Source organism: Bombus vancouverensis, unplaced genomic scaffold (genome assembly GCF_051014615.1).
Source record: "Bombus vancouverensis nearcticus unplaced genomic scaffold, iyBomVanc1_principal scaffold0084, whole genome shotgun sequence".
NCBI classification, from domain to species: domain Eukaryota; kingdom Metazoa; phylum Arthropoda; class Insecta; order Hymenoptera; family Apidae; genus Bombus; species Bombus vancouverensis.
In genome coordinates this window covers 51,218-65,419 of record NW_027468975.1, presented here as the reverse complement: position 1 = coordinate 65,419, position 14,202 = coordinate 51,218, and the positions used below count along the sequence as shown (strand labels likewise).

Here is a 14,202-nt window from a genome sequence, read left to right as displayed (position 1 = left end):
CCTAGAAACCAAAATCGGGATCACAGCGGAATTGGTCTATTAGGAAGTACCTCAGCGATACAAACGGCAAACCCTGATGTTTGGATAATCGACTCAGGAGCTACGGATCACATGACAGGACGACGGGAATGGTTCAGCGTTTTCGAAGAATTCGATAACACGGTGAAGATAGAGATCGGCGATGGTACGTTCATGGATGCGTGCGGCAAAGGAAAAATCAGAGTAGACTTTTGTGGACGGCAAATGGGTAACATGTACAATGAACGATGTTCTATACGTACCAGGTATGAAAAGAAATCTGTTTTCGATTAGATCTGTCGCAAGAAGGGACATAGATTTTTGTATTTCAAAGGAAGGGACCAATTGCATATTTTTACAAAATCAGAAAATAATAGCAAGAGGTTCTGTTATCGGAAATTTGTATAAAGTAGATATGCGAGTTATCATACCGTCAGTTTGTAATTTTAGCAATAGAGCGGAGTCAAACGCGGACACATTGCAGTTATGGCACGAACGGCTATGTCATCAGAACATCAGACATGTTAAAGAATTCTTAAAGAATTCAAATATGAAAGTTGTAGAGGATAATAACTTTTTCTGTGAAGGTTGCGCGTACGGGAAACAGCATAGATCGAGTTTTCACGAGAAAATCAATCGGGCGAATAAACCTCGCGAAATTATTTATACGGATGTATGTGGACCTATGGAAGTCGAGTCATTAGGCAAGAAACTGTATTTTCTGACATTTAAAGATGATTTTTCAAAATTCACAAAGATTTACTTCTTACGACGTAAGTCAGAAGTAATTGAAAAACTAAAAACCTTTTGCCTAGAAGTTGAAAATCAATTTAAGGATAAAATTAAAGAAATTCATAGTGATGGAGGGAAAGAATTCCAAAATAAAGAAGTCAAAGAATTTTTAAGAAGTCAGGGAATTAGGCACACGATTAACGTCCCATACACTCCTGAACAGAATGGTGTCGCAGAAAGGGAAAATAGAACAATAGTAGAGGCAGGTCGGTCGATGCTATATTCGAAACCAAATCTACCGCTGTTCTTATGGGCCGAAGCCATGAACACAGCAGTACATGTCATAAATAAGACGGGGCCGACAAGACAAGATAAGAAAACACCATATGAACTGTGGTACGGGAAACCGCCGAATTTAGAAAAGTTTAGGGTTTTCGGTACTGAGTGCTTTGCTCACATACCTGCGGAGAAAAGGACAAAACTTGACAAAAAGGCTAACAAAGGATATTTGGTAGGCTATTTAGATGACGGACGAGGGTATCGAGTGTACGTGCCAACAGTAAAAAATGTAATATTAAGCCGTGACGTAATATTTAAGCCTGAACTAGAAAATGCGAAATTCGTAAAATTAAGTTTACCGAAAATTGTCGAGCGCGAAGATGTGAGTGCGCAGAGCGATGGAGCATGTACGTATGAAAGTGCAGAGAGTGAACATGAAAAACAACCTCATGGAACTAGCGACAATGTGAGACAATTGAGAGATAGAGATAAGATCAAACGAACCGATTTTTATGGTAACCCAGTAACGTACGTAGCGGAAAAATTACCGGTGGATTTTAACGAAGCGATGAGATCCGAAAAGAAAGAGTTATGGGAAACAGCTATGAATGATGAAATGAAATCGCACCATGAAAATAAGACGTGGATACTTGTAGAAAAACCTAAAGATCAGAAGGTACTTAGCAATAGGTGGGTTTTAACGATAAAGCTAAATCCGGACAACTCGGAACGATACAAAGCGCGACTTGTAATAAAAGGGTGTTCACAGAAAGAAGGCATAGATTATAAGGAAACATATAGTCCCGTTGCTCGGTTTGGCACAATTAGATTAATGCTCAGTATTGCAGCCAAAAATAATTTACACCTCGGACAGTTCGACATTAAAACCGCATTCTTATATGGAAGTCTGAAAGAAGATATTTATATGAAACAACCTAAAGGTTATGATGATGGTACAAATCGGGTTTGTAAATTGCTAAAAAGCCTATATGGCTTAAAGCAGTCTCCAAGATGTTGGACGGAACGTTTCACAAAATTTATCTCGAACTTAAAATTTTATCAGAGTAATGCAGATCCTTGTTTTTATATTTATACAGAAGACGACAAATTAATGTTGATGACCATATACGTAGACGATGGACTGGTAGCAGCTTCAGACGAATCTTTAATTGATAAATTCTTCGATGATTTAAATAAAGAATTCAAAATTACGAGTTCGAAAGAAGTAAAGAGTTTTCTTGGACTTGAAATTAATAGATTAGAAGATGGTTCAATATTCATTCATCAGAGTAGGTATATCGAAAACATATTGGAAAAATTTAATATGAATGAGGCAAACAGTGTTTCTACACCTATCGAGACTAATTGGAACGAAAGTAACATAGGCGATAATGATTGTAACGCACCATACAGAGAAGCCGTAGGGAACTTAATGTTTTTACAAACCGTAAGTAGGCCAGATATTAGTTTTGCAATAAATATAGCGGCGAGACACTTAGAGAATCCAAACCAGTATCAATGGAAATTAGTCAAACGAATTTTGCGCTACATAAAAGGGACCGCAGACATGGGACTCTTATATACAAAAGCAGGCAGTCTCGAAACCTTTAGCGACGCTGACTATGCAGGCGACAAAGAAACAAGAAAGTCGACATCAGGCGTTGTATGTAAGTATGCGAATGCGGCCATCACATGGCAATGTAAGCGACAACAATGTATAGCTCTATCTACGACCGAAGCTGAATATGTCAGTGCAGCCTCAGGAGCGAAAGAAATTATGTGGCTAAAGAAAATATTTCTTGAATGTAAATTAGAGATCCTTAAGTATATGCTATGTGTAGACAATACTAGTGCCGTGAAATTAATTAAGAATCCAGAATTCCATCAAAGAAGTAAGCATATTGACGTAAGATATCATTTCTTGCGAGATTTATACAATAGAGGCGAAATTGATATAACGTATGTAACAAGCGAAGAGCAATTGGCAGATATATGTACAAAGGCGTTGCCAAAACCGAGATTTGAATATTTAAGGAAAAAGTTAGGTTTGAAAAGTAAAAAAGATATTAAGAGGTAATTGTTTGTAAACATGTAGAGTTTTTAGGGAGGGTGTCGAAGTGATTATTACTTCTCAAAAAAAAAAAAAAGAGGAAAAACTCTACATGATCTGTTTAGTCTTCTAGTTTTTTTTTTGTGTAATAAATTAATTTGTATGGAAAAGAGAAAGGCGGCTGGCAAATGTACTTGAGAAGGCATTGACAAATTAATTTTCAGATATTTACGACAAGAGTTAGAAAATATTAAGAGATAATTTGTAAATTTGAGATAATTGTTTGTAGGGATGTAGAGTTTTAGGGAGGGTGTTGAAGTGGTTACCACTTCTAAGAAAACTCTACATCTGGTCTTTTTTAGTTTTCTCAAGCACTGAAGCCATCGACAGCGTGTAGACAAAAGACTGCGACGAAGTCAGGCCATAAACAGTAGACAGGCGACGTTGGCTTCGGGGTTTTTCAGTTATTAGGTAACACAGCTAGCGTGCGGATCTGGACCAGCTCAAATTGTATTTTTACTTATTACACTTCTATTTAAATATATTTTCTACCTTACAATTTATCCACGTGTTTTCTCTGTTTACACACCGAATAACCTCAACAGCACGTGTGTTGTAAAATTTGTAGGTAATACCTTTAGCATGATGGTTATGTCAATTAAGAAATGTACTAAAAATACATATATATATGAAGTAAAGGCTTTCGCATAGTCTATCACAGTGTCATTCAGCAGGTCCTTAACTGGGCAGGAGTACCTGTCAATGTCTATGGGGAGACCCGTGGGATATAGGGTCATGAACCATAAACATGCATGTTACTTATTGTTCATTATTAGCTGCGTGGAATATAATTCTCCTCATTAGACGAGTGATTATTACTACATATATCAAGGCAAACATTTATACATATACATTTATGCACGGGAAATTCTAATACATTGCCTGTAAGGACAGTAACTGAATGGCACTCAGTCATTCTATTAAATGACAAAAATTTCTTTTACTCTGTGTTTAGGCTATGGTAATACAGAGAAAGTCGAGTTGAGTTCTCTTTTAGAATCAGAAGGTTTGCAAAGTCAAATAGCACAACAAAAGAAAGCTTTGGAAGAGAAATTCAATGAAGAGAACGATGAGACTTGTGAGACTAATTTTTCTACAAATGTAAATTCGAAAAAATATAATGTAGAAAAAATGGATTGTGACTCTGAAGAAGCAAATGCGTATAAACATCACTTCATACCGGGACCATCTTTCAATTCGATGACTGATATAATGCCACCTGCACCTCCTTTACCACCACAATTAATGGCCAAGTAAGTACAATTTAAAAATTCTAATGGAATGCTGAATACTTCTAATATTAATAAGTAATTTGGAATAAGTTTAACATTTTATTTGGAAAAAAAATACGAAATTTTAATAAAATGTACTAGATTACCAGATAATGATACAGACGCACTTTCAAGTATGTTGATGTCATGGTATATTAGTGGTTACATGGTATATTACACAGGTAATTATTTCATATAAGTATTTTATTGTATATTAAATTTTCAATGGACTATGTTATTTCTTTTGTAGGTTATTATCATGGTTTGAAACAAGCAAGAAACAATCAAGAGAACAGGAAGAACTGTTGATTATATCAATTTTTTCAATAACAATATAACAATAATATAAGATATAATAAAATATAAAACTCATTGTATTTATTTACTTCAATTATTTGAAATAAAGAACAGCTTTATTTTCATATAAGACTTTAAGACTTTTTTAAAAATAATTACTAAGATAAGAAAACATAAAAAACATATTTTTGATAAAATACACTCACATATATATGTCGGGTTATCATTAGGATTTAAGGCTCGTAATGATCCTTCGTTTGAATTAGCCATTGTTTTACGAAACGGGGGAATATATTTACGCGAATAAACAAGATTTTACAGAATATTATGAATAATGAGTTTAATAAATAATAAGATTAACAAACGATAAGTTTAACTAATAATTAGATTAAAGATTAATAAGTTTAACGAACAATAAGAGGAACGAATAATTAGCCATTGTTTTACGAAACAGAATATATTGACGCGAATAAAAAAGATTTTACGAAATATTATGAATAATGAGTTTAATAAATAATAAGATTAACAAATGATAAGTTTAACTAATAATTAGATTAAAGATTAATAAGTTTAACGAACAATAAGAGGAACGAATAATATGTCTTACGAATAATGAATTTAACGTATAATGAGATTAACGATTGATAGGTTTCACGAATAATGAATTTAATTAACGCTATTAACAATGTTCCGGGGTTCAAACGAATCCACGGTCAACGGGATAACTCTTTACTATGTGTAGAATAATTTTAAACACAAAATACAATTGCTGAGACACTCGGTAAATTGCTCGATGTATCACTTTCCAAGGCGATCACACGAATGAATATCTGATGAAAATCTTTTTCGCTATACGACTGCATTGGTTTGTTATATGCTCGCTGGGAACATCGAGAAGGTTCCAATCGTTGTTGCTAGGCAAATTCTGTCAAAAGTTTGTTGTATACTCTTTGGAAACATCGAGAAAGATTCAAACGCCGTTACTAGGCAGTTTCTGTCTGGAGATTGATTCCTAATACAACGTGTGTCCCATTATATCGACATCTCTAAAGTACAATTCTATGTGATTTCTAGGGAGAACAATACAACCGATCCACACCTTCGTCAGGCAAAACGTTTATCCCGTGACCGTGGCTACGTTCGGCGACCAGTTGTCACCTCGAACCCACTTTCGCTTTCACAAATATCAAACAATTACAAATGACAATTGCTTAATTACAGTTATGATAAAATCTAGGCTAAAGCATTAGAAGGCTTCCTCAAAATTGCAAAGGGAAGGCTCCGGTTTTCCTTTCATCTCCGACATATATAATACAAGGATATAATACAACCGAACATTTTAAACTTAGCCTATAGCGCGTGCGCGCACACACACGCACACACATGACACACATGACACACATGCGCGCACGCACATGCGAATGATTTCTCGAACGATAATCCATTTATTTATATTTTTCAATATCTGTCCTTACGATTGCGTATTTATTTGTTCCACGTATCATATTTATCTATTTGCATAACTGTAGGTGACATTTTTTTTAACAATTTTGCTAATATTTCATAACTTTTTAATTCATATTTCAAAGTGGTAACAGGTGTTTCTTTCTTTTCAAGTCTCCTCCATATCGGGCTTATTTCTAGTAGCCACGCTTGCTTACAAAACAATTTTATATCTGCACAAGAATATCTTTCAGTACATTTTACTATGTGGTTTACAATATCTGTATTTTCTAATAAGTGGTTGCTAAGGTATAATTTGAATATACCAAGTCGAGCAACTTCATTGGGTAATGATACGTATATTTGCTTTTCGAGACGCCTGAGTAAAGCTGCATCAATGCCCCTAATAACATATTTACAATAAATATTATCGTTCTATTATACTAATAATAATGAAGGAATACTTCAAACAACACAATAACATATTTGGAATTTGGAGAAATATTACGATATTTTGGTAGATATTACGATAGGTTGGTTTAACTTGTATAGTTTTAATAACTGTGTAAGATCAAACAAGAACCTATCGTTAGTTTGGCGAGATTTGATTACACGAAGCAACATAATTGCTTTGAAACTCAGGACAGAAAACAATGTCAACCGGTAGACGCGTTTGTCTGGTGAACGTGTAACGCGTGAATAATAGATAGCGACAATCACGCGAACGCTAGTTACAGCTGACTTGGCTTACATTGTAGCATTCAAACTAGAGTATACGAGCCGTAAGCGCTATTGAAAGTTCAAAGGCCGACTAGTGAGCTTCATCCTATCTCATTTTTTAATCAGGCGATGGATCGACGAATCGTATTGATTTCGAGGATTATTATAGTTCTGTGGGAATTTTAAAGCGTGGTTTGTCTAATCTTGTCTCGTTAGCTACAGACTCTTTGGCGAGCAGCCTGAAACCGTTCCTTCTTTCCTCCTTTTTCCCTTTTTACATCGCTTTGTTTTACATCGCAATTTACATTTATTTGTAAAGTTTGAATCTCCTCGATATTGAAGATGTTGAAGCTGCAAGTATGTGTTTCATTTTAATCCATTCGAGACCGAGATTTAATTGTAAGACGATACCTAGGTGTCGGTACGATCTGAATGTTTAGTTGGAATGATTCTGTGTTTTACTCTCTCCAGGGTATCCTTTTCATACTTTGATTTTAAATCGATGACAATCTTAAATAGTATGCCTCATATTTTTAAAATATAAAATTATATACTATGTTATTCTATAATGTATTATGTACAGTTATATATATATATATATATATATATATAATAATTCTATATTGAAAAAAATATGAAATTAACATGATATATACATTACTACATAAGTTATATATAAAATATGTATATTATACCCTTGCCTACTGACTGATATGAATTTCTTTCGGTCTCGAATGCGTTAAAAGAGAGCGCAAAGAAGTCGAAATTACTTATTGTAATTAGTAAAACGACCTGAGAGGCAGACAGATACAAGAAAGAAGGAATATTATATTAGCGGCATTATCATGTTTTTGCTCTCTTTAATTCTTTCATCGAGACAGACAATCTACAGGTATTAATCGACCAATTTCTCCAAGCTGATAACTTCGAATTGATGTTTATATATAAGAAGTGTTGTTAAACGATACGCAATTGCCTTTTGATCGTAAATTTTACTATCAAGGGGTCTTTTATGTATGCGTAATCATTGTGAATTATAACAATTTATGTGATCGATATTAAAGGTGTTTAAAAGCATGTATTTTTTTCTATATTATTATTCTCCTATATTATTATCCTATATTATTATAGCATTCCTATATTATTATAATATCCAATTACATGTTGATACACAAGATATACAGATTATTATTTATAACGTTTTAGTTTTCTTAATTGAGTCATTCATTTAGTACAAATGATAAGAAATTAGTAATAATTCACAAAAAAAGGATATCGTAGTAGAAATATTATAAAAAAACATTTTCTGTTTTAGTGTAGAGTTACTCCTTCTTACAGACAGTGTCGTACAAATCTGTACGTCTCTGAGAAAATGTAGGTATCCGAGCCCTTACTTCCTCAACAACTTTTAGATCTGATAGAGAAAAGAAACATACGAAATAATAAGTAATACTTACTAATAAATTCAACAAATACAAAGGAAGATGGCTAAATCGATAAATTAACGAGACTAAAAATTAATTACATCATGGATCTCTCGCTTTTAATTTTAAGCTGTAAATTACCGATATCGGTGACTGCCATATTCTCTTGAGTTTCCAAATCGTAAAGAATCTTTCCTCAGGGATTGGTCAACTGTGTATGTCCCCATGCGACGTAACTTGCTTAAGGAACACGAGCCGGTGATATGCAGGCAACGTATAATTGATTATCATTCGCTCTGAAACGCTGAAGTAATGACCAGTGCAGTGGTCCAGTGGTCATATTGAATGCCGCTGGATATATCAGCATTTGGCAACCTAACCCAGAGAAGCAGGAAATATGAAGCCACCGAATACCAATTAACTTCGTAGTTGCACGGTTCACATTCCATCATTTCTGAATATGCGAGGACAGTCCTCTTATTGTGCTTTTAATTCTTTTATTTGTTTCATTTTCAGCAAATATACTGGTTTTTTAAATTAAGCTTCTTTTTATACAGAGTTACAGATTATATTAATTTTATATAGAATATATTTAAGAAAGATATTTAATTTTTTGCTAGTTAAGTATTGATCGATTAAGTTACTGTACCTTTGTTCCGATAAATGCGTGCCATTTCCTCGAATCTAATATCATAGCAAATGCCAATACCTATTTTGCAGCCCTTCACATCGAACGTCGTTAGGGAGTTACCAGGACTGAGTGAATCACTCTCTCGAAAAGTAATCTTATTAGGAATGTCGATGTCGAATAGATGTACCTAATAACATAAAAATGTGGTCGCTAATTATATTGCTGCAACTTTTGTAATTTAATATCAAAGTTACCAACTCCTAAACTTTAATTATTTTTTATTTAATAACTGACAGCGTTTTTATCACTTTCTTTTATTAAAAAATCTTATCATTTAATAATGTTTAAAAAGGAGAAAAAATAAGTATAATAATATTTTAAGTATGTGAAAAATTTATACAACAACAAACACATTACAACAAAAATGGGCGTTTCCCGTATCATAACGTATTTTATAAACCGTAAATTATAGAATTGGTTATAGTATACGTATGTACATATGTATATTCCTAAATTATTCCTAGATAGAGTCACTTTCTTCACCCCGATATTTTCAAATTCAAAGCCATAAAGGAATATATTACTTACCTTTCGGTGTCTTGCTATCAAAGTTCCATCGGGACCCCAAATAGTACAGGTATTGTACAATTTATCGCCCTCTATTTCAGGCATCGTACCACCAACTACATAGATGTTGTTTTCTTTAGCTGCGTTCGATGAAGCAACGCTCGTTTCACCATCAGGAATACTCTCGCCGTATTTAGGAAAGTACTCTGCATTGCAATATTTCAATTAATGAAAAATAACTGTCTTTTGTTCCAACCATAAATTAAATTGAAATGTTTGTCAGTTTTTTATTTTCTAAAGTATCAAAATAACCAAGTTTTATATTTCGACTTAATTAAATATGCAATTTCTTAGCTAATAGTATATATAATAAATTGTTTCTACAGGTTCAAAATGAAAAATGAATATTTAGAAATATTTAATTACGACAATGCTATTTGTGTTAGCATCAGTGGCTTGTTACTCAACGACTTTGCTAGTATAAGTACCCAATTATTAGTATCTTAAAAAATATATTTATACAAAAATCACGATAATCATGAAAATGGGGAAATCCTATATTCTCGAATCAATTCACAATTTATTTTGTATATTAATTAGATTCCGCGCTCATCAGTACGTACTCACTGGCGACATCGAGAAAATGTATCGGCAATTCCTCGTACGACCAGAGGATCGGAAATATCAAAGGATATTATGGCGCAGCGCGAGTGGAGAAACAGAAACATATGAGCTTAACACCGTAATACTCTTATCATAGAAATAGAAGCAGTCCTCAATTCCCGCCCGCTAACTCCTATCTCCACCGATCCAAATGATCTCCTAGCCCTCACTCCCGGACATTTCCTCATTGGCGATTCATTAATGTGCTTACGTGATCGAGATTTCAGAGACATTCCATCGAACCGACTCTCCAAATGGCAGCATATCCAACAGCTTAAACAACATTTTTGGAACCGCTGGCATAAGGAGTATTTGAACGAGCTAACCAACCGCAATAAATGGAGCAAGGGTGGACACAGCATCCAAAAGGGCACAATCGTCATCCTCAGAGAGGACAACGTTCCCTCCATGCATTGGCCTCTGGGCCGAGTTATCAAGGTTCATCCAGGCGCCGATGGTGTCATCCGGACAGCTACAGTTCAGACGGCAAAGAGCATTTTGGATCGGGGCGTCAAAAGGCTTGTCCCACTGCCAATTCAACCCGATCTCGAGAAACCCGAACAACTAGCCACCGAGACGAAATAAGATGGGAACTTCAACCACACCTCGCTAGTTTGATCGGTACCCTCTCAACGGGGGGAGAATGTTACGCCATGCGGCTTACCATAGGTCATATTCTTAACTATCGATAGCGCCACTATAATGTCGCAGACGGATCGTCGCGTCTGCCCGGCAAACAAACATTGTAGTGGCAAGCGCGTGGTTCATTAAGCAGGGCGACTTCCAGAAACGTCGACTCGTGGCCCGTATTTTACCTCGCAGTAAAAGAATGTGGCGTGATCCGAACGTAGTGGGGGTCGCCTTCCAGAAAAAACGAAAAAAATCGAAAGGCGTTCAGAACTTTTCGAGAAGTCGAACCGTCAACACATGTGGTATGTCGCGCATTACTTATCAACCAAAACGCAGTTACATTTTTTTTGTTCCATTTATATCTTTCTAGTTAATAAGTTGTTGAAATAAACATTAATTTATTTGTGTTAATTCTGTGGAATTTCATTGAACTACCCTTATTATCATAATCGAAATAAGGGGATCGATCAGTTCGTGGCGTCGATTATTTAATCGTAACGGGAACTTACAACTCTCGTTGACGTGCTATCCCGCGATCGCGTCTCTCCGCGAACGGTCGAAACAAAATGATTCACTAAAAACTGTCCTGAATTCCTAAGAATTTATTTACCGCAAAACTGACAAAGTGTTTATTTAAAAAATGAGGTTGAAGGTAGTCCTTTTCTTTCATTTCATTCATTTTCATTTTCTTTCTTAAGTATGGCTAACACAATATCTAATCAATTAAAATTTTATATTTTCACGTGAAAAGTTTCTTTAGATAATTATTATCAACATGTTGACTAACTCTTACGGATTAATACGTGTCTGTAGGGCAATCCGGTGGACTTGATCGGCTTTTTACTTCGAAAGTTGAGTAATCGGTGTCGCTTTCTTACGCATCTTTGAACTGTATAAATGTTTTAAAATTGTTTGATCCAGAATGTACGTACCACACCGGACAATCAAGAAGGCACGTTTTATGTCTTTCTTTCCGATTAATAATAAGCCATTTACTGCAAAGAATGAACTTTAAAGGCATTAAACAGCACATCAATGTACATTTCAATTAGACTAAATAATAATGCTATGATTTTATCGGTAGTAACTTTACTTATTAACTTGAATTATTTCTTTCTTTTACTTCATGTTAGGAACAGTATCTTTTTGCTTGAAATAAAAAATTGATATAGGAGTAATAATATGGATAGAGATCAAAAACTGTTAGGGCAGAAATTACACGTTTGAACTTTATAGTTCAGTATAGTTCAAATAGAAATTATATAGAATTATTTAATAATTTGTATTCCACTGGAATAAAAATTTAATTTCTGTCTTTATCAAATCTCTATTTCAGAGTATTTGTACGTATGTACTTATCGTCTGCTGTATGATCGAATATCGAATAGGTAATAATCGTTGTTACTCGTTATGTGAGAAAAAATTATGTATATTCACAACTATGACTATTGCATTTTAGCCGCTTGGCCATGGATCGCTGCATTAAGTTTTCGTAATCCCCGAAACCCAGACAAACCACTATGGAAGTACGGAGGTTCCCTGATAACGGCTAGGCATGTTTTGACCGCAGCACATTGTGCACATATGGATGGAATAGAAAACATACACAATCATAATATTGCCATTCTTAGATTGGTGGAGGAGGTGCCATTTTCGAGTAAGTCCTCAAATATATATATATATATATATATATATATATATATATATATATATATATACATACATATATATATGCTATTGAGTATTACTGAAGTATCATATCCTGAAATTTCTTATTGTACACATATATTGTGTCGTAAAGCGTGTACAATTCTTTCTCATACTTTTGGTCATTCGTTTCCTGCATTTTCATTTATTTTTTTATTTTTCAGGGTACGTATATCCCATTTGTACGAAAGAGCCCCTACGAAAGAGCAACTTCGTCGGCTATAACCCCCTTGTTGCTGGATGGGGAGCGTTAAGATATAGTAAGTGATATCAATTTTATAATAAAATTAAACAGTTCCAGTCTTAAATATCTTTCTTATTTTCTTCGTAGGACGACCACGACGTAATGCATTAATGGAAGTACAAATGCCAGTGATTAAGAACGCCGAATGCAAAATAGCTTATTCCAAATTTCCTAATGCACCTGCTACCACTGATGGTATAATATGCGCCGAACATGCTCAGGGTGGAGAGGATTCTTGTACGGTAATTAAGTTACAGAGTTACTACAAACTATACGGTATCTGAAGACACGTCAATTCGAATTAACATCAAGTCGACGTCTTAAACATTAGAAATAATAGATAAACACAATTTAATAGTCTTGCCCACTTCTCACACCTCATTATGGTATTTAATCTAATTTCCTTCTAATCTTAGTTTTGCTCAAAATACATATAACATGTACATTATAAATTGGAGTATTTCAATACACAAATCAATAGAAGATTATTACTGTATATAAGTATAATTTCAATACAATTCGATCGATATATTTCAGTATCTTTGATTAAAAATTTAACGATCCTTTCAGGCTGACCGCGGCGGACCACTGCTGATACAACATGAATGAACCTCGTATTTAATAGGTATTGTGTCTTATGCTTATAAGTGCGGCACAGCTGGGTATCCCAGCGTTTACACTAGGGTCACATCGTACCTTGACTTCATTCTCCAAGCGATGCAATAATATGATATTACTGTTCCATAAATATCATTGTGTAAAAAACGTAAAGTTGGATTTTCTTATTGTGGAGATAAGAAACAGCTCAAATTTACATTGTTTTGTACGTTACAAATTATAGGCTTAAAATGTACGAAATGTAACTTTGAAACGACACTAATTTTTTACGCACGATAAACCTCCACGACTTAGGTATGTAAAGATGATAAACGTATATTAATTCTATTAATTTGGTAATAATAAACCAACTTTCTGAGAAGTTCTGTAAATTTCGTTTCTGTTGTATCAAGAGAATAATGGAATATTCCACTTAGATCGTATACTTCTTGTATGTACATACAAAATTTTCCGGCTAATCTAAAACACTTCATAAGATAGAGAGCTTCTGGAAATTCGGACACAGAGAGTACATAAAATACAAGATAAGTCTCGTGTCTTTCAAAATTATTTTTTATTCGCTAAAAACGTCCTGTATATTCATGCAATCACATGCAACCTCGAAACTTCACTTATTTTTTATCACTTTCCAATTCAATACACTGTTTCTGCATTTTTGACTATATGTAAGAGAAATTTCCATTCAGCCAAAGGTGTACTTACAGATTATAGATTCCTATACGACTCTCGGTAAAAATTTATCCGCACTCCAGATAGTTAAAACTTCTGTCGACCATATTGATCCATCTGCACTCTTCGTATGACGTCTATATCTGTTCAGTGCTGCTGCGTAGGTTTCATTGTGTTAC

At 34.4% G+C, this 14,202-nt stretch overlaps 1 protein-coding gene across 1 annotated transcript; it reads right to left on the bottom strand.

The window, feature by feature from the left end:
- Positions 1-5,352: 5,352 nt before the first annotated feature.
- LOC143305088 (omega-amidase NIT2-A-like) lies at positions 5,353-14,200 on the bottom strand. Its single transcript, XM_076627651.1, has 5 exons — positions 14,057-14,200; positions 9,514-9,698; positions 8,944-9,112; positions 8,436-8,669; positions 5,353-8,284 (listed from the first exon to the last, which is right to left on the bottom strand). Exons 2-4 carry the CDS (start codon positions 9,595-9,597, stop codon positions 8,536-8,538), a joined length of 387 nt encoding a protein of 128 aa, XP_076483766.1. The 5' UTR covers positions 9,598-9,698; positions 14,057-14,200; the 3' UTR covers positions 5,353-8,284; positions 8,436-8,535.
- Between the last annotated feature and the right edge of the window lie 2 nt (positions 14,201-14,202).